The following is a 22,420-nucleotide window of genomic DNA, read 5'->3' as shown; positions in this document are numbered from 1 at the left end:
TGTTCATTCTGTTACTGTCAGTAAGGCAAAATATAGAAACATCGTGGTGACGTAAAATTTCACAGATAAGTAATTGCCTTTTATAACAACTACAAGATGGTTATCAATTTCCAGTTGTCATTTTATTGTGCTTTGTATTTATACTTTACAACACTGTATTTAGTTTATATTTTTGTCAACGTTTTGTTTATTATATAACAAAAAAATTTTGTAAGATAGAATCAGTATGATTAATCTATTAGATACACTGAGTGTGCACATATCGTTGCAATGTTTTTTTGCTACTTTTATTATTTCAGATCATGGATTCAAATTCACTTGCTAAACATCGTAAGGATAAATACATATAAATAAATAAGTCAATTATTTGGAAAATAATTCTTAGATTATTCTTGTCAAACATATCAATATAATTTATTATCTAAAACATTGGATCACTTTATTTTCCATTTTTCTAATATCTTTTTTAAAAAAAAAAAAGGAAAATACACATGTACTCAATATGATTTAAACATTATTTTTTTCTTCAAATTTTCACTGCGTCCATGTAAAAATTTGAAAACATATTTTTTTGTTCAGAAACGTTTCCTCTTTTGAATTGGCCCATCAGTTTTCAATGTTGGACTCAACAAAAAAAAATTTTTTAAATCGTAAAATTTAGATAGGTCATGTAAAGGCTATATTGATAAAAACGGGTGAAACAATTGGCTCGATGCGTAATAACTATTGCAGAAATGTAACATGTGCATCGTTATCCGTCCGTCTTAATGCTCAACAATATGTGTTTTCAAAATATTGCTCAATAATTTTCAAGCTATAAAATAAATATATGTCAGACAGATAGATGGTATCGATCGAACTATTTTACAGAAATGATTGATGCAAGAGGTTAGTATATCGCGTTTATATATAGTTCGAAGATTTAATTATTTGTGATGTATATGAACGTAAACCTGGCTAAGACTGCAACCGGCAGTCTGGTTGCTAAACGCTTAGTGTTATGCGTAATATCTGACACCTGAAGTTGATAGACATTTCATCAAGACTCGACCACTTGTTAAGAACTTGACGATCTCGCACCGATTTGTAAATGCCATTGCAATATTGCAATATTACGTGGTATTTAGTAAAATCAAAAGAGAAAAATAATTGAATAATGTATGCAAAGTAAAACTTCATATCAATTCATTTATTTAAAAATATACGTCAGACGTCAATATAACAAAGAATATTATTTCATTATGTCTTTAAAGAGTATTTGTTAGAAATCCAAACAGCACATTGTACATAAAAAAATGCTAAAACTCTTTTTACTTTCTAAAGATATTTAAAAAAAAAATAGAAAATTTTCTCTTCAGCTTCTTTCTGAAGCAATATTGAATTTTATTGAAATCATAGTAAAAATCTACAATGTATCGAACTTCTATTATAAGTGTAATAGAATTTTTTAAAAATCACGTAGATACTGTACGGAGAAAACTGATCGCACAGACACTTGTTGAAGATTGCAAGATGATAAATTCCAGACATAAGAGGAATTGCAATAGAATAGTATACGATTTCAAACAAATCTGGGAACGCTGAATAAGAGGAACGATAGGAATAAAGCGTTTGGGTCTCGAACAATTCTCGATGTCTTCAATTCTGAAAGACATCGGCAAACGTTCTGTCCGGCAGGGTTAGTGAGTTTTAACGAGTTTACGATCTAAAATATGCAGTCACAATCAACGAGGCTGCTTGCACGACCCCACCATGCCCAATACTAAAATATTCAACGGTCGGCTTGTTCTCTCCTTCAATAGCGGAGAATAAATTTTGTGTAATTTCGCGCGCAATAAAAAAAACATAAGACTGAAATTAATATCGGAAAAGAAAAATTAAAATCTTATGATTACACAGAAAAATATAGAATAATTTAAATAAAAACACGGGACAATAATATTATGCTTAAACTTCGAAATCAATATGCCTGTTTATTCGCATTTATTTATTCCAACTATTAATCTACTTATTATTTCTAATTTTCATAAATATATGAATTTAAAAAGTTCATCCTTTTTATTTACATTATTGACTGTAAATATAATAATATGCTAATTTATTATATTATTGGAGATCTCAAGTAAGAATCTAATTGCTCAAAACAAATATACGGTAATATTTCGTTCTGTATATTGCGAAGAATATAGGGTATGTAAATAAATTGAGTGCAACTAAAAAATATTTACAAGCTATTTTCCATTGAAGTTTACAAAATATCAAAATATCTCGTCCGATAAGATACGGCAAAAAAATTTTTATCAGTTTGTAATATTTTATATAAAAATGCCTAGTTGTAATGTTTCACCATGTTTCACCATGATTACCCTGTCTCGAAGTAGGTGAGAGTGATCAGTTACTTAAAGGTTTTTAATTATTATTACTCTCAAACCTGATTAATAACAATTATTTAAGGAATATATAAATATATATGTTTATCTGTTTACGTTAATAATTACAATGTATAGTTCATTAATTGTTATTAGTTACTGTAATTTATAAGTTATCAATTTATCATATTAAAGCAAATCAGATATGATTTCAATCTCGGATGCAATCAAGATTTTATCACTTCAAACTTGACGATTTATTTTATACGTTTATAAATAACAGAATACAAAATAACATATCTCAGATTCTAATATCTTTTCAATATCATCATTTACATATGCTTCTCGTGCCAACTAAATGCATATATTAAAGCATTTATTAATATGGATGTACCGTACGACATCGTCACTAAATGTCGAAAACGATTGCAATTGATCGGCGTCGGCCTGAATTGTTAAACGTAAATCGAATAATTCAAGCGTCGACGGTGTACCATGTGCAAATTAGCACACATCGACGTAGAAAGACGAATTATATTCGTCTGAATCTAGAAACAGCACACAATTCTCACGCATAACGCGTACAATGGTTAAAAGCGCTTCTGGCTACACACTATTCTGCAGACAAATCGGGAATTGTTATTATGAACACAACTGTCGTGGAAACTAAAGAGAATCGGCAACTGCCAGTCAAAGTTGAGAATTGAAATTGTAGCGAAATAAGGAAATGAAGAAAGCCGCCGGGAGGAACGTGGCGTTTAATAAATTCACTCACACCTGTACACGATGCTTTTATTTCGCAACTCTTCAATTAACTGTACCAATGGCTGTGCGTGTAGCGACTAGTTTTTTTTTTTTCAAAAACATCCAAGGTTGAAAATCGAAATGGGAGGGAGTCAGCTCTGAAAGATTAGTCATTAATCTTCCATGAGGCACCACCATGTTGTAATTCACTCTTTAAAATGGAAATCGAGAGAAATTCCTCGTAAAAGACCTTGACAACATCACACGTCTGTTAGCATATCTAAAAGATAGTTTTGCTCGCGACTTGATATTCTCATTTAGCACTTTAAGTTTTAAAAAAGATAAAGTTTTTACTTATAAAACGCATGCTTTTATTGTTTTTAATTATTTAAATTTATACTATCAACATTAATTAATATCAGCAATAACTAATTAATTATATTTCCAAATTTTTGTTTGCAAATCTAATTTAATAATTACGAACGTCAAAATGCACACAAAATTGGTATTAATGAGACATATACAATATACATATGTATTGCATATTATAAGAACAATATATTAATGAAATATGTCAAGAGAATTTGATTTATTAATTACAATTTATAATTTTATTTATTCAAATATCTATATCTATATGGCACAAAAAACAGCAGAAAAAATTTAAATTCAAAACTCGCATTTGCTTGCCCTTTTAAGTGTAATTTTATAATTACATGCTATTTCCATCAAAAATATTTGGTTATCGTCGAGAGGGGGGCATCTCCTGTATCTCATATCATAAAATGTATCATTATTGACATTGAAAAATAAACATTAAAAAATCAGTATTTTTTCCTCTGTCTCTTCGATTTTTTGGTGCACGTATGACAGACTATACCTATAGTGGCACTTGTCAACTTGTCAACATTTGTTTTTTCTTTGGACAAAAAATCATCAATAACATAGATCTTTCTGCTCTTGCAAATATTTTGTGGCAGCGGTAGAAATACTGCACACATTTTTGAAATATCATCCATCGTTAATATACATAACTTCATATATTCGCTATTTATTAATTAAAATACGTCTCTGTAACCATAGATTATGATATATTAGCTCACTGCATTTCTAATGAAAATATATTACAGTTACATAATGCCAAGTATTACAGTTACATAAATACCAAATGCGTTTTCGTTGATAATGAAAATAATGGGACTTGAGAGAGAGAGAGAGAGAGAGAGAGAGAGAGAGAGAGAGAGAGAGAGAAAGAGAGAATTAACAAAGAATTAGTAAACTGTAACAAAGCTGTACGTGGAACATCGTTAAATGTAAATTATCAGTCAATATCGAATAAACGGCTCCGTTCCGCACAGATTAAATTGATTATTCGTCGAGTATGAAGGATATTTTTCATTAGCAGCACAGCTCGGATTAATGGCTGAAATTCAAGGGGTCATTACCTTGCAATGAACGCTATAATGTAAAGTAGCTATATAGTCATACGCGCCATCGAGTTGGCACTTCGATCCCTAATTAGCTTCGTGGCTACGCGAACGCTTGATTTTCTATCGTTGATTGACATGGCTCTTCAGCTACGTGTCAAAATTCAATTGAGACGTATTGCCGTGATGCATCGGCTATTCGTTAAACAGCATGGAGCATATCAATGACTCCTATTATTATTGTAAATTAAACAACTATTATGTAAAAGCGGTCAAGCAACAGTTCTAACTATTTCATTGAAGTATTTCGAAAAAGTTCAGGTCAGGAAAATATGTCTACAAAAAGCAAAAAGGGATGAGATCGTAATAAGAAAAGTTTTGGCAACTTAAAAATTTAAAAAAAAAGTTTTGCAAAATGTAAAGTGAATTCAATCAAAGTTTTAAAGATGACTTTCAACAAAATTGCTCAATTAACGTCTCCTAGGAAATTATTTAAGCGCATTAAACTAAATTGAATAGTCTTGTGAATGTAGTTAAAAGATATATTTCCATAAATGATTTTATATTGACAGACGATGCATGTGTATAATACGACAAAATCAGTGGAGTGCTATCAGCGAAAATTGGTAATTCTTTTGTGAAAAACAAGCAATAATTAACCGCGATCGTATGCGCGACGAGACGAAAATAAACCATGAGTTTAATCAATTTTTTCGATTGACTGATATCAACTGACGTATTCGTATCGTGAAATTAAGCAATGCATTCATACGTCGTTAAGCGTCGACTGATTTGGCTTTGGACATAGGATACGTATGTACGTTCACTCTGTCAACGAGATCCCATGTGTGAAATCAACGGGTGATTCAGTTTGTACTGTTTCAGAGAAATGGATGGTGAAATTCAACGAATTTTGCTTCTATCGTTAGAGAGATAATTAATGTAACAGACATAATATAATAGAAGAGAGAATTCTCAAGTTGCTCATTCTTGTTGTACGTAACGTCAGCTAATAAACCATTATCATGATTTATGATTAATCAAGCAATATTATCTGAGAAAGTTTAGCTATGTATAATAATATTTAATGATTTGTATCTGAATTTTGCTGGAATTATTAAACGTAGCCACCGCCTGAAATAAAGAAAAGAATCGGACACAAATAAAAAATTAATTTTATTAGTTTGCAAAGTAAACAATGCAGTATTTGTTATGTAACTTTGAGAACAAGATATAATTTAAAGAAATTTTTTAATTTCTACATAAGTATCAGTTAAAAAAATAAAGTTTGTTTTCAGTATCTCCTTTTAGGGGAAATTCTGAAAATTTTAACCATGGGAAACTAATTACACAAGCTAAAACAGTTGCAACGTTCAACTAAATGTAAAAGGCAATGATGAAATAAATTTGTGATTTACGAAGCACCGCTTAAATAGATTTGATAAATGCAATCAGAAATCGTTGCAATCATTGCTTTATACATCTTCATAGATGCTATCGTGTTTTGCCTCTTATAATTCATAAAAGTTCGCATACATCAGAAAAAAATATATTTTGAATATTTTCCTTCTTGAAGTTTACTCTCTTCTCATCCCTACCGGCAGTTCTTTAATAGCTTCTACTGTAAATAAGTTCTACTTGAAAGAGAGATTTTTACTCGCGGATATTACCTCGTAGAAAAATGTATGTTTAACACGGTTTGAGACTAATTTGTGACGATTAAAATTTTATGCATATATCATGAGAAGAACATTTTATTCGTAACTTTATATTCTCATAATGTCCGAGTAATTCTCTGGGAGCGCCTTTTCATTATTTTTAATATCCGTTTTAATATAAAAAAGTACAGAATAGAATAGAAGATTGAAAACAATTTTTCTCTAACAAATAAAATATTTCGTAAACGTGGCGATAATTTAAGTTCGTATTATTAAATCTTGCACGTAAAATATTAAACATCTAACTTGATAAATCAGAATTATAATATCTATAATGAATATTTTTGTCTGGCAATTTTGTTGTATAATAATAATAATTATATTCTAAATATATCGAAATTAATTAGGACGTTTCCGATGTTAATAATTGATTAGGACTTGATGATATCTCATGAAACACGGATTTCCAGGGCTTTACTTTCAGCTCTACGAGCGTGATTGACGATCTACGCTCATGTTGGATCAAAGAGAAGGAGGTGGGACTTTGATGTACACTGATAATTCATGCGGATCCAATTACACTTTGAAATCGCTCGGTAATTGTTCCAAGTAAATACCCCGGGAGAACTTAACAAAGAAGACAGCGAGCACGCTTTACAGAAATAGTATGAATAGTATGGGAAGCACGCTTTACAGAAATAGTATGAATAGTTGGGAAGTACGATTGATTTCATTCGGAATATCGTCATCCCCGATCAAATCCAAATTCAGCGGAACGAATGTTTCTGACGTTGCGTTTGCTATGTATTAATTTTACCGAAAAGATATCTATAACGATTGATCGTCCGTTTTGTCAACTTTCAATTGCAAATCTTATTAAATGTTTATACTTACATAGTTTATTATTTCTTTAATCTTTAAAAATGTAAATAAAAAATTACAAATATACTGTATAACATGTAAATTAAAACTATTGTAATATAATTTTGTTTTGTTTACATTCAAATATTAATATTTGTTATATGCAATACTAGAATTTGAATTTATATTTGATTAAAGTTCAAAATGCATATAAAATTTCAACATAAGATTTATAAAATATAACGAATATCTCATAATTTTGCTTTTATCTATTCGTTTAGTATCAACTTTATGAAATTTTATTTTTATCTCTTTGTTTAGTATAAATTTTACAAAAAGCACTGTAATGAATAAAATAATTTTGACATGAATTTTATGCAACTTGCTATTTTAAACTAGCAATCTACAACGAGAAAAAATTTGATTCACAACAAGCCTTACTTTCTTATCATGCCAGTTTATTATTCCTCGAGCATGTTCTCTTGGCAGCGTGTGCGCATATATGCATGGATAAGAAGGAAGGTTTGATATTACCTTAGATTCTCCTTAGAATATCTCGAATTACTTTGAACGTGGTTTAACGAATAAATTTTATAATATTTAATAAGAATTTACGAGAAATTTAACTAAAAAATTGCGTATAATTTTTTTTATATTATTCACAAAAAACAATCCCAATTTGAAAAAAGAAAGTAACGCATCGCTCTCCTAAGAGAAAAAAGCTTAATAAATCGAACATAAAATATTTATATTTATTAACATTCTGTCCACAGATTACGTTTGTACAGTTATGTATTTTTATAACAATATTGTTATAAAATACAGTAAAAGTTGTACAATGTGGTTTTATGATATTTCAAAACATTCAATCACGAAGAAATGCGACCAACTCGGATCGACGGACGTTTATTATTTCACGAATTTTTTCACGTACCAACAAATGCGCATATTTTTCTCGCGGCTACTAGGACAGCCACGAAGAACTATGCATGACTCACCGCCAAATTAGAATACCGAGCACGATTCTTTTTTTCTTTCTTTCACAAACGTTGCCGGTCGGTTACAGGAACCGAAGTGACATTGACTAATGAGCTCGCATCGGGCATTCACGGGCACATGCAAATGCGTTCTTGGCTACGTCGCGCGAATTATAATCCCCGCACGGCCGTTTACGGCCGGTAATTTGACGTGCGACGAGCCACGAAAGGGCCAGCAAGACTTCCTTATCCTTCCACTGTCAAGAGGCACTTACCATTTTAATCGCGACTGAATTTCAACTAAAATCTTTTTAATCGAAAAAATTTAATATCCTTATCATATTAATAAAATACGGAGATGTATTTCACAATTCCTGTATCAGAAATTTATAATGATTATCACATGAAATAATATCAAATTGAGATAAAAAAAAAAATTTCAAGTATAGATACTTTAAAGAAGAATATTAAGTTAGAAAATAATATTATTCATCAAGCGTAATGCTATCTTGATATCTGAACCATTTTTCAATCCTCCTCCTCCTTCTTCTTTTCGCTCGATTTCTTTTTTTTTTCAATTCTTAAAGTAAGTTTTATAGTGAAAAATTCACAAGCCAGTTTCCACGGTAGGAATAAATTATACACGTTTCAAGAAAAATTACATCGTATTTTTATAACACGGTACCTTCTTTTCTACACTTTCCTTTCTTTGTTAAGGAGGTAAAAGATGGTTACGATTAATGTAAACGAGGTATTCCGCAACAAAGTAATACTCGGTTATAAGAATGCTATTTGCCAACAAAATGTACACGTATGGGGTACATGTAATTTCACTCGAGTAAAAAAAATTGGAGCATGGAGTAACACCGCGATGACCGACCATGCGTTACTTTTTCATCGCTCTGCGCGAGAGCGGCATAAGCATGTAGCAAACTCTTCCCCTGTTAACATCTCCCAATTCGCGTGCAACTTTTCGCAAAGAATGTTATTGCGGCATTGCGGCACCGCTGAAAAGATTCGAAGATTTTCGCGAAAAGAGTTTGTACACAAGCGTGTGTACTCACGCTCAAAAATTCAACGACGCTGCAAATATTGTGGCCAGACGCATTTGCATTCTACACAACTCGTTCTACACAACGTTTTTTTTTTATTTTTTTTAAATTGCAACGAAAAAATAAAATTCTTGATTAGTTTTTCAACAATGTGGCGGACCGACAGCGTAATCGACACTCGCATAAAATTATTATTACATTTCGAATGTAAACGAACAGGTAAACGCACAGGATGAAATTACGTCTTGTATCACGGCGGTGACCGAAAAAATTCAAGTTTTCGTTCTCAGAAGGATAACGTCCTGCGACGTCATGCTCGAAATACGCTACAGTGATGTCGCTCGTTAGTTGCTGTCGACAGTTTTCACAACAGTTTCTTTCGCTATTCTTCGTGACGCACCGTTCCCGAGGAGAGTGCCCATTAAAAATGTCGAGAACGAAATTCAGTACGAATCCTGTCCTGGGCAGAAGGAAAGACCCTACGACGACGTCATTTTGTTTAAAGCTGTCGCTGACTCGTTGCTGCCGAGTCACTTCGAACCTCGCAAAATAAAATAACTTCTTCTCAGAGAAGAACGTTCTGCGCTCATTATACGCTATTGTGCAGCAAGCTCCGGATAGATCCTCTACCAAACACGTTATTGCACGGTCCGTAATATCAGTTTTTCTCACTATTCTTTTCAAGGATTGCAACGGTGAATCGCCGCCAGCTACACTTTCTCGGGTAAATGCTCGTACAATTTTATTCGTTTAAATAAGTAATTACTTTTCTCTCTGCACGACTAGATACTCTATAACCCTTACCGCTCTTTTTTCATAATATTATATTGTTGTAATTCAATCATCAACTTGTTCTATTTGCAAGCTGGAAACGTCAGAATGTGAAATGTATCTCTTAATATTTGATCATTAAATTAAACTGAATAACCATATTTAAAATTATAATCCAAGCTATTATATTTCTCACGAAAATCAGTAATATATTTATAATGACATTTATTTTCATAACAGATAAATATACTATTAACTTCACCGGCCAAGTGAGATTTTAAACAAAGTTAATATTTTGATTGTAAATTTTGATAAATAAATTTAAATCTGCAAAAAGTAAATAAAATATAATCCGACTACTATCATAGTAAAAACTTGTCAAAGCTTTCAACACAAATATGCAATAATTTTTTTAGATTTTCACAGTTTGGAGCAATATAAAAATTTGCATTGAAGTTAAAGACCCAGATTGCTGATGGAAGATGCAAAATTTCACGTAATCAATAAAGGGCTAACTACGTTTAAACAAAGTTTAGCTTTTAAAATGAATTATTAGCTATTACAAGACACATTTTGTCATTTCATGATAGTAAAATTCAAAAAAGAATTTCTTTTACTCACCGCAGGTGTACACAACTTTAAGATACGTTTTGCTGTCTGGACTGCAAGGATCTGGTCTGCCAAATGTTGTGCTATTAGCTATTACTGTGCATCGTCGTTTACCATGGCATAATTGCATTACAGTTTCCGTTGTAAAGTCCATCATGCAAGCTGTAACAGTAACAGTATAATAATAATAATAATAATAACAGCTACAAAAGATGCATTGTATAAGGAAATAAAATTGAAACAATTTCGTATTATTGATATTTTTTTTCTTCACAAGGCATTTTACGCGAAATTGTGAAAGAAATAACAAAGTTTGTATATTTCGCAATTATATATGATATGATACTCTATAAAGATAAAACAAAAGGGCTAATTGGTTCATTCTATGTATGTACAAATTTACAAAAGTTAAAGATAGAACTTTCATATGTATAAATTTCCATCTTTGCTAGAGTAAAAGTCACATAAAGATTATATAACGCAAATATTATACTACTTCTGTGTAATTAAGTCTTTAATCTGAGACAAGTAGAGGGAGGATCTGCTGTTTCGAACTTGCGTTCAAATATTTATACAATATTATACATTTATAAAATATATTTTATAAAATATCTATATGAGATTTAGCTTACATCGTTTATGATTTAAGGAAAACACTGCAAGGTATTGTTTCCGTTATTAAATAAGATTTAGAAAAGCTGGTCGACAATGCATATCCGCGTCAAAGAAGGAATAAGAATTTATCGATCCGACTTCACGTAGAATGACAGAAAAGACGGAATCCAAGGAAGAGCAGGAAGTCTTCGGAGTTTCCGATACTCTTTTGTGCAAGAAAATGTACGTATCGCTCACGTCCTAAAACGTGACGACGAAACGTATCTCGTTGAAGGCATATCAAGGCGACCACAAGCCATTCATGGCAAAGAAGCACGAAAAAGCACTATTATAACGCGGCACCATTTCATAGATTTTGTTCCTTATTGTTGCACTCAAGCGGCAAGCAACCTTTCAACCCTTCGCGTTAAAAGATAGCTCTACGAGTTGGTGGATGATGACCGGACAAGTGGACCAAGGAATTGTGCGGGATAGAGAGATTTATTGGATCATCGTGGACAGAGCCGAGCTATTCATACAACTGTAAAACCAGAATTTTTTTTGCCTACAAAAGGAACGGAAATGATATTTTCCTTTAAGAAGAGTAAAAGGAGCAAATAAATAAAGTCTCTTCTTATAAAGTTAAGAGTAACTAATTTTTCTTTATCTAATTTTGTCTCCAAAATTAGTTAGCTGTAACTAATGAGGTCGTAAGAATAATTCTATTGTTGTATATACGCAGGTTATACTAATTTAATACAATAAAAAATTACTTCAAACCGGACTAGTATAGATTTTTAATACTAGTACAGATTGTTTCGTATAGATTTTTAATACTAAAAACAGTGCCACAAGCCAAAAAATTCCAGCACGTCAGATTTCCAAAATAATTGAGATTTAATTTTCAAAAATGGCTTTTTTAACTATTGCGGTATCGTTTTCAACATCCAAAAAGATATAAGAAACATTTTTTTTGTTTAAAGTAATTTAAAAAAAACATTTTTTAAAACTAGTGTTATTATATTAATAATTAAAGTAATAGAATTATTATTAAAAGATTAAAATTGAAATTAAAGGAACAGCAAAGACCGATTAAATGAATAAGAACATCCTTAAATGTATACGTAAACAACAACGTTTCAATATTTCAGAATTAAATGTATCGTTAAAGTATCAGTAGTGTGGTCTTCATTGTGAACCGTTCTCGTTTATGTTCTCTCGTTCGGTGTTCTCTTCGTGCGCTTTCGTAGGAATCGATTGATTGGACAGGACAAAAAGTCGTCATGGGAACGCGAGCGGTCGACCGGAGCATTCATTCGCGAGTTAAAAGAATTTACTTCGGAAAGTTAAATAAAACCACGTCTTAAGAATAAGAGGCAGGCAGCTCCTTCATTCTTCCTGAATTAAAAGTAAGCGGCGTGAGCCTCTCTCGACGCGCGAACGTGAATAACAAGCTTTCCCGATATCAAACGTCACATTTAGCGCCCAAATGCATCTGTCGGTCATTGAATTATCCCGCTCCATTTGGAAAACACTCGACTTCTTTTTTTAAAGAATACCCTGCGAGAAAACTCACTTTAATTTTCTCTTCCCACATCACTCGAACCTCATCCGAAACTTCGGCAACCACGGAAGAAAGAGTCGCAATCTCGTCGCCAAGTATGACAATAAACTAGGACAAACATCGACTCGAACGCTTTTCTGCAGAAAAACTCATCGACAAATAGAAGAAATGAACGACAGAAATTATTGATCCTCGTTATATCGCTAGAAACTAAGCGTTCGAAAAATTCTACACAAAAGGAACGATTTTATTAAATCTAAAAATTTAATTTATAGATATAGATCAGAAAATAAATTTTGTTGAGCTATCAAAATAAATATGTAGGACGTTCAGACTGGTTGCTAGAATGTCAAAACTTTTTGTAACATACATCATGTTTCCTAGAAAATTATTTTGATGGTCCAACAAATTCTCAGATCTGTGTATCTAGCTGAAGTTTTAGATACTTTAACAAAATCGGTTTTTCTGTACAGTTTTATATTATATATTAATATAAATAATCTTTACTAGGTCTCTTTCTGTTTAGCGTAAATGAAAAAATTGACAAAATGATTGATGATGCGATAAGAACAATATTGATATGAAAGCGTCAAAAGTTATTCGAAAAACAAGAACAACAGCACTTTGATTACAACACTGCTTCTTATGCTTGAATTTTCTACATAATTATTTACATGGTTTAACAAAGTATCTAAATCTTTAGATATTTCAAACTAAAATCTGCTTTCACATTGGAGAAAGTTAAAATTTTTTGATTGATTTCTATAGTTGAGAATTCTAATTAATCAAAAGCTTCTGGTTCATCCATTTTCAACCAGAAATTTTTCTCAGTGTGCAGCAAACTCGTTCTTTCCGTGTATTTTGTCGTGCAAAATTTCATTTTAGTATTTGTACACAATGTAAGTATAACGGATATCATTACTTTAATAACACGCGAAATTTATCTACGAATATAAATACTTAATCAGCTGTAATCTCGGAAAATGTGATCACTAACTTTTCTTACGAAGCGAATGACGTACATAACGACGCAACATAAAACCAAGATATCGAAACATGAAGAGTACGCGTTCACGTTTCGATAAAAGTTCACAGTTTTATGTTCGATTACGTATTGCTTTAATAACAAGTAATACAATGTTAAATACGCGTATCACAAATGTCACATAATTTCGATGAAAAAGAAAGAATTAAAAAAACGAGTTATAATAAATTATAAATTATAATTAATGGAGAGACCCAAGATGTTGTTAATTAATGACGGTACTTACTTTCTTCTTGTACGCCCAGTGGCTGCGGACACTGCAGCGACTCGTATTGCGTTCTACCAAAGGCAGCACTGAAAATCGCCACCCTCTGGCCGGGATGGCAAACGAGATTGACGACTTCGTTCTCGCAAGCCACCTTACTCCTGAACTCATCTGAAACCACAAAACCAGCTTTTAATAAAGCGACCATCGCGCTATATTGTCGCCGTTGTCGCCGCTGTGCAAAACGCAATTATGTTCGCGACGCGACGCCGGTTTATGAATATACCTTATTAGCGAGCAACCATAATGATTGTATCTCATTGTTTTCGCAACACAAGTTAAAAAAAGATAAAGAAAAACTTCCTATTTTGTCGGAAATTGAGCCGAATCATGAGTTCCGGGAATGGATCTCCATAAGAAACACGATCGCTTTCTTACGAACGGGCGTTCCCTTGGGGTGAAAGGACAGACGTTGTCTACTCGTCTCGTTACGATCGTAACGTTGCATTCGCGAATTTCAATGAACCGGAATGGCTTGCAGCTGCCGATAGTACGTTTTTGCATTTCTCTCCCTGCGGGGTGCAGAGATCGCGTCGCATTGGGAAATTTCTTGCGATGGACGTAGTTTTTTGTGAGCTTACGGATTGCTGACGCTTGATCTTGCGTCGATATATTATATAATCGTGAATATCTGATATACAAGGTAAATCGCGATTCTTGTCAATTTTTAAATATTCTCGTATTTTAAATATTTTTTCTAAACAAAAATTTTATCGCAAATGTTGTTCCTTTATTTCAAAAGTGCTATTAATAATGTTAATTGGTGGAACCCTTTAAAAAACAATTATACTTATTCCTATATTCTTCAAAAAAAAGCTTATCAAATTTTATAATCCGAACTTTCGAGAAAATTGGAGTGCTAATTTTTCACATGCCCCCAAAAATAATACAATTTAAAAAAAACATAATTTTCGAGTTGTTACCATAAATGATAATTAAATAAACATTACTCTATTAATCATCAAAAGTATTAACTTTATGAAAAATTGTCGTAACATCACAATTCAAAAAGAGTAATTTTTTAAGAGTTGTGTAACGAAAATGACAAAAATGCCAATATTATTTGATTAGTCAATAATTGTCTGTCAAATTTGAAAAGAGATTTTTCCCTTTTCTGCAAAATTTAAAATGTGCAAGTTTTAAAATGGGTTACTTTTGAAGTGAGAGAGTGATATGTACTATACATCAATTAATATTAACAAAAAATTATGATTAAGTTATTTGCCAGTTAAGGAGATGATGGACCAAGTTATCGATATTACAGTTGTATAAAATTCTCTGAATTGATTGAATGGAATCAAAAATTCTTTTACAGGATTAAAGTAGACGCAAAATTAGATTTTGGTATAAAGTCCATTGCGCCACCTCTTAATTTTACATTTACTTTAATCCTGTAAAAGAATTTTTTATTTTGTTCAGTCAATTCGGAGACTTTATACGACTGTAATATCGATAATTTGATTCTAGCATCCCCTTAATCTTATGAAAATGCGAATTAAAAAAGCCGAGTAGTTTAGAGGATCAAAAAATCAACGATTTTTTATAAATTTTTTAGAAAAACAGTTACAGCTATCAATTTTAGATTTATATCTATATTTTACTTGCACTTTGTACAATATGTATGAATTTTATTTGAACCAAAATGTGTTAAAATGTCCGAGAGATAACAATGGCAGCAAACGTGTAATCCAAATGAGATTTTATCAAATTGCTGACATTGTGCAGCCACAACTAGTGCTCTAAAAATAAAAAATCAAACTGATTTGTAATTAATGATGTTAAATGTATACAATAAACCTAAAAATTATAAAAAATCGCGATTTGTTAAAATTACTTCTTTATAAAAAAAAAAAAAGTTCTTTTTTATAAAGATCATTATTTTTCCCATTGTCAAAAAACTATTATTGTTTTGAAAAATTTATTATTTTTTTCAGATTTACTGTATGGAGAAAATAGTTATAACGTGTAAAAAGCGTAGATCAGTGCGCCATTTTCTCTCTACAATGTAGAGAGCAAATTTGAAAAAACACGTTTCGAGAAAAGTGCGTTGAAAGTTTTGAATTAGAATATTTTTGTTTTTTTAGTACTTACAATAAATTTTTTTTTTTCAACGATTTCTGGGTCATAAAAAAATTTATCCTCTTCATGAAACTTCATGAAATATTTCGTTATTCAAAGAAGTAACAGCCGTACGGCGTGTCGCGACGGATCGAAACTCAAACGCGTCTAATTTTTACCTATGCACCATTACAGTAAACAGTGAATAATTCCATTATTCTACGTATTTCTATGAACGATTTTAGCAACATATTTTCAAGACTGTTAACTGTCCAAAAATGTAATTTAAAAAAAAATCGATTTTTTACCTTATTTTTTATTATTATTATTATCGACAAAATATTCATATTTGACAGATCAATTTCCACAGATTTTATATTTTTCGCTAATAAAAATCGTAATGCTGGCTCTCTTTTTAAAACGGCCCCATTCTCTTGAAAACTTAAAAAGCTTTATTTTATTATCTCTCTTGCCCTCGTAAACTCACAATTAAACGTGTTATTAAACGCGATCCTGTCGCAGCAATAGGCAATAAAAATTCCGGATGTTGTCCGGTGTATCCACCCGTGTTCGAGTGCAGCGAAACACCGTGGTAACTCGTTGATGTATCGCGGTTTTGTTGCGGAAGAACAAGTTTGACCATAACCCAGCGATCCCACACACCGGGCAACATCTTTTCATACCTCGATCATGTTTCTTAGCCACGCACGGAAGTCGGCGGGTGCACTTATGCTTGAGATAAAGTGTTATGCCCTGCTTTATTGAGTTGGCAATTTACGGCGGTTGCCATCGCCAGCTTTCGAACTTGTTCCACCGGTGAACCGAGGCCAATGGCTACCACCGCGATTTAAGGCAAAATTACGTGCAGCGTGAGGCCGTGCACACATTGTTTGACGCGATAGCTTCATCAGCGTGCCAAAACCACACACAATAAATGATATCAGCTAATCCTACCAATCCGCTATATCAGCCAGTTTTGTCTTTACTTCGTACTACCATAAACATTAGCTGACCTACATCTAGTTTCATTTTTTTCTATCCCATATTTTCGCTCCTCTGACAAAAATATCGCGTTTTCTGGATTCATACATATTTTTCGTTTTCTCTCTAAGCGTGTATACAATCTGCACCGACCTTTAACTAACAAGGACAATACATTGCGCTGATACAGTTTTGTTATGGCCAGAATTACTAATTTCTATATTAAAGGACAGAAAAATTGTAAAACTGTAAATTGTAGCTCTAAAACTCTGTAAATTTAATTTTAGTATAATGAAATAAATATCACTCTCATTTATTTCCTTCAACATGCATATTCTTCTTCTTCATACAATTTTATCAATATAAAATTCAATTAGCCTACTTTCAATATTATATTTTAATATTTTCTATTCAATATTCGTTTACACTTTCAACATTATTATACTGCAGTATTTTTAATTCCAATCTTGATAAATCGTATTTTTTTCTAAATTTATATATATTTTCCATTTACACTGTCTCATATACGGCTAGTAAGTACATTTAATCTAAACTTTTTAATGAACAGATATGTTATTATTATTTTATTAAAACAAAAAATTCTCTCTTCTATAACAGTAATGATAAAAGTTTGTATTGTTCTCATCTGTATATTTCAATCATGACACTTATCCCCCGAAATTAGCGTAAAGTACCTAATTCTTCAGACTACATCTATAGCATCCGAAAGTTAAACTAATCTGAATTAAGTATTCCTGGCCGTAAAATAAAAGATAATGCCATCGTGATACCATAATACTATAAAGGTCAACTTTAAAACGCGGAAATGGTCTACTCTTGTTAATACATACAATCTTCCATATTATCCACGGCGCATAAGATTATGTCGGTTCACGCGTTCCTAAGATTTTCTTACGGAAAATAACATCCGTATCGCGCTGTTATGACCACGTTACATGCAAACTAAAAATCGCTGCGCCATACCTGCCGGAACTCTCTCGAGGTTCGTAAAAGTGGTCGGCGCTATCCAACGGACATATCAAAGAACGGGGCCGTCAATGGCCCGTGAAATTTCGCCCGGAAGCACGAATTCATGGTATACACGAGAGAGATCGCGAAACTTCCTTATTGCCGTGAGATATTCCGTAGAGCTCCATAGAACAAGAGAAAAGGAGAGAGAGGGGGGGGGAGAGAAGAGAAAGAGAGAGAAATGTCCAGTCTGGGGTTTTAATTGGCAAAAAAGAGGAAGCACCGCCATGGCGAAGAAGAGTGGTGGAAAGAGGGTTGAAAGGGGAGAGAGGTAATTCCCTCGACGGAGGACTACTCGGAGCGACAATGGAGCTGGCTCCTCGCTTTTTCAGCAAAAGGCCGGGGCTTCGATCGACCTACTTTTCCTGACATCGATGGAATCTCTAGTTTCCACGTATGCACGTGTGTATGGAGCGAGGGTGAGAAAGGAGGTAAACGCGAGCGAATACGTGCCCTTCTCTTTCCGACAGGGCACGTCGGTACCCGGAGCGGCCCGTGTACGCCGAATGGAATTCTTTTCAAGGTACGTCCGGCCCTTTTTCGAACTCTACTTCGGTGCGGTGTGGACGCGGAGAAAGAATACGTGTCGAGGGTGACCGACAAAGCCAAGGAGCTGATAAAGATGGTCTATTAAATCCTGAGCTGGGTGAATCGCACGTTGTGTGTAATAATTATCTCTGCAAAAGGATTGGAATTAAAAAGTAGATTAAAAAAAACATACGAAAAGTAATAAAAATAAATGAACTGGGACAATTAGCTACAATTACACGCTGCGAATTGCACTGGCCGACAATGATTTTGTTAAATGAATAATTTCGATTTTCATTGTATCTTTTATGCAGATTTTGGAAATGAGATTAGAATTTATCCTACAGATTCCAATTTTTTATAATTAATATAACTCTTTCTTGAAATTTATATATTTTGCTAACGATAACTAGTTGTATGGAATCATTTTCTTAATTAAAATTAAGAAGCAATAAATTAAGAAGAAAAAGAGATAAATAAAATAAGTTTTTAATGCGTTTTTTACTCAAAAATTCTATCTTCACAAATTTTTAGCAGAAAACAATACAAAAAATATCATAAAAAATACTTTATCATTCATACAGATCAAATTAACATAAAAAAGTAAAATTTTGTCGATCAATGTTATTAAGTCAAACGTACGATAAACAATTCTATTATTCTGTAATTAATGCAATAATATATTTCAAGCAATAAAAAATCACTTTCAAAGTTTTAAATTTTCAAAGTAAGATTGCACCCACAGATCGAGAAATCAGGTTCTTAAAATGCTTATATTCATTAATCGCGTTCGGGCACGATCCAAGTATCCGATCTGATCATTATACGCGTTGCAAATCCCATCGTGATGCAAAACATGAAGCAACCTCGTTTATTCCTCACTACATTGATCATCGGTTGCATAAACAAAGCAAAAATTGATTAGGCAGATTAAACACGTTTGTATAAACGGCTTATTGTACATACATCAGTGCAATAAGTGGCACGTGTTGTCGCCGGATAGATTTGCGGGCGACGCGTGAGGTGTCGGCTGGCTTTGGCACGTAACGCGACACCTGTAATATGTAATCGCCCCGTTGATGTATTACAGAGGACAACCGCGTTAGCCACGTACAAGCGTCATCCCAGTGTTCACGTTTCATTTTTGGACGAAGTGACGGATGTAAATACGCGAAACGCGAATATACATTTTAATGGATACGCGAATAGAACTTTATTCAGGAATAATGGATTCTTCCCTTCTTCTCTCTATTTCGATAAAAAATATAGAGTAAAATTATCGAATGTATAATATACGTATCTACCTCTACATATGATATAAGCAGAATTTCAAGAATTTAATTTGACATAACATTAATTAATTTATAGATGCATCGTATTGTTAGAGAATAATGAGAAAACAGTTTGCCTGAAAATGTCATTATAATTAAAATAAAATTATAGAAATATGAAATTGTGCAATTTGCATTCAATGTGTTACACAACGAATTTACACAAAATAAAAGTATTATATACGTTGTAGTAACAAAGTTGCGTACGCCGCGTTTGGAGTGAACACGCATATGTTGTTTCAGATAATAAAAACTGCGGCAAGAATAAACTTTTGTCCAAAACGTTGCCATTATCATCATATTTCCTACGTGTCTGTTAGTGAACTGCAAAGTGCAACCGCATGCTTTCTAAATGACTGCTTGTAGTGTTTTTATTTCGTCGTTACATGCGACACTATATTCCAAAAAAAAAAAAAAAAAAAAAAAGAAAATTAAAGTAAAAGTTTTATAAAACGAACATTTTACTGGACACATGGAATTCTTGCTTATAGTTTCCTACACTCGTCATTTCGCGTTCAGAAAATTATGCGTTATGCTTAAGCCGTAAGTATTCTCAACAGAATTATCAGTGTGTAAAACGGTGCAGGAAATAACTTGCATTATACAATCTGTTTTTAAGGTTTTATATATTAAAGCAGCATTATAAATTCATCCTTTTTCATATTTTTCACGAAATAAAAATTAATCAAATGTTTATATTATTATACTTTACACTATTATATATATTATTATCTATACTTTATACCGTTTATTAATACTTTACATTATTACGCTGCAAGATTAATAATAATTTAATATGAGAATTTTTACACGACCATTAAATACATCTATTAAATAATAAAATGCTTGTTTAAATAAACAAGTTTATTTGAAGTCTCTGTTTTTAAAATGCCTTTTTCAAAAACTCATCTGTTTACTATATGGCTAGATATGTGTATCTACAAGTATCTGCCAAATATATTGTTGATCTATACTACTTGTCTGCTTTTACAAATAATTTTATTACTGCTGCGCTTCTCAAAATATTATATTTATGTGCCATATTGTATAATAACAAATATAAAATATGCATTAATATAATTAATATAATTAATGTATAAAAATGTAACAATTTATTATTAATATAATTTTACGTAATACTAAATATTTAAAGTACTTTTACGTGTTTTTTTAAGAATTTTTAATTAACTAAAGTATATATTATACCTTAATTAGTCTAAAAATAAATTGTTTGCTCTTAATTTTGACTTTTTCCTTTTACGTAGATCACTTCTAATAAAGAAATTAATTTTGAAGTGCTTCTTGCATTGGATCACAATCTTTTTATAGATATTAAAGATTATTCTAGAAGATCTTGGGGCAAGAACTTCTGAGATGATATTCAAAGCCATTGTCTTCTATATTACACGGCGCAAATACGCCAGGAAAACTTCTCAGCCTAGCTCGCCATAATATGTACTCTCGTTTCCCGAACTTTTCTTCGTATCTGTTCAAGTGTTCTATGCTTACTGTTCTTTTGAAAACGATCTCGCAGGATGATTGCGAAGCTTGTTAAGCAAAAATTGTCTTGTAAGTTACTCTACAATTAAATGGATTAAGTGTAGTATTTTTTATTTTATCTATTGAATACTACTGCACATTTAAATATATATTAATCTATTTTTTCTTTTCTTGATTGTAAATTAAAAGGTTGTTGATAGTCATGAAAAATGCTGCACACAAATTACTTTAAAAACTCAACTATCACACGTTTTAAAATATAACAAATTTTATTTTACGATTTTTAGCAATACTTGTAGATAAAAAAATATTCGTTTTAAAAGGCGTGCAAAATATCACATTTTTTTAAATAACTTTTATATCATATCTTGTTAAAAATATTCATATATGGTTACATAGAAACAAAATATAGAAAATAATGCATTTAATACTTCAGTGTTATCAGATGTGTTCTGGTGCAAATGGCATAAAAAAGCATACGTAATATTTTTAAAAGTGTAACATGCAACATGATATATTCACGATTTAAAGCACAAATCTACAGACTATAAATAATCGAACTGATATGTAAAAATTGTATATTGCTTTCCATTCAGTTCAAAGAATAAATTTCAATAATACCTACAATATGTTTAACTCTCAATTACAATAACAGATCACTTAAACTTAAAGTAAAAATTTTAGGTGGCTAGTATGATTGATATTATAAAGTTCTAAATTGTAAGAAAAAAACTTAAACTCCTTTCTGTACTGATTGCCATAAGGCGGAGATTCACTTGTATTTCAAACAGAATTTAGAATATAGATGTAATTTCCAGCAATAGGTAAAGGTTAATATTTTCTATATATTATAGTTAAATGTCTTATATTTGAAATTGAAAAAAAAATAAAAGAAATGAAAGCATTTTATGACTTTGTTATTCAACATTCCTATATCGTATGATCGAACTAAAACAAACTGGTCACGAAACTAGGTTTCTTGCGCTTATGTTCTGCTGGTAACCTTTTTCAACTTGCGAAACTGACATACCTTTGTTCTGGAGAGTGATTTAACGCT

General features: G+C 31.9%; 1 protein-coding gene across 2 annotated transcripts in view; it reads right to left on the bottom strand.

The window, feature by feature from the left end:
- The window catches only part of LOC108752683 (protein eva-1 homolog C), a 178,750-nt gene that overhangs the window by 37,880 nt on the left and 118,450 nt on the right, over positions 1–22,420 (bottom strand). For both annotated transcript variants that reach the window (XM_018493712.1, XM_018493713.1), the window contains exons 4-5: positions 13,898–14,047; positions 10,481–10,630 (exon numbers count right to left, since the gene is read on the bottom strand). In XM_018493712.1, coding sequence (XP_018349214.1) covers positions 10,481–10,630; positions 13,898–14,047 — 300 coding nt within the window. The remainder of the gene's footprint in view (positions 1–10,480; positions 10,631–13,897; positions 14,048–22,420) is intronic.

This window comes from Trachymyrmex septentrionalis, unplaced genomic scaffold, assembly GCF_001594115.1.
Source record: "Trachymyrmex septentrionalis isolate Tsep2-gDNA-1 unplaced genomic scaffold, Tsep1.0 scaffold60, whole genome shotgun sequence".
In the NCBI taxonomy this organism is placed as follows: Eukaryota; Metazoa; Arthropoda; class Insecta; order Hymenoptera; family Formicidae; genus Trachymyrmex; species Trachymyrmex septentrionalis.
The sequence above is the reverse complement of the archived record's forward strand: the minus strand, read 5'-3'. Positions and strand labels throughout refer to the sequence as shown.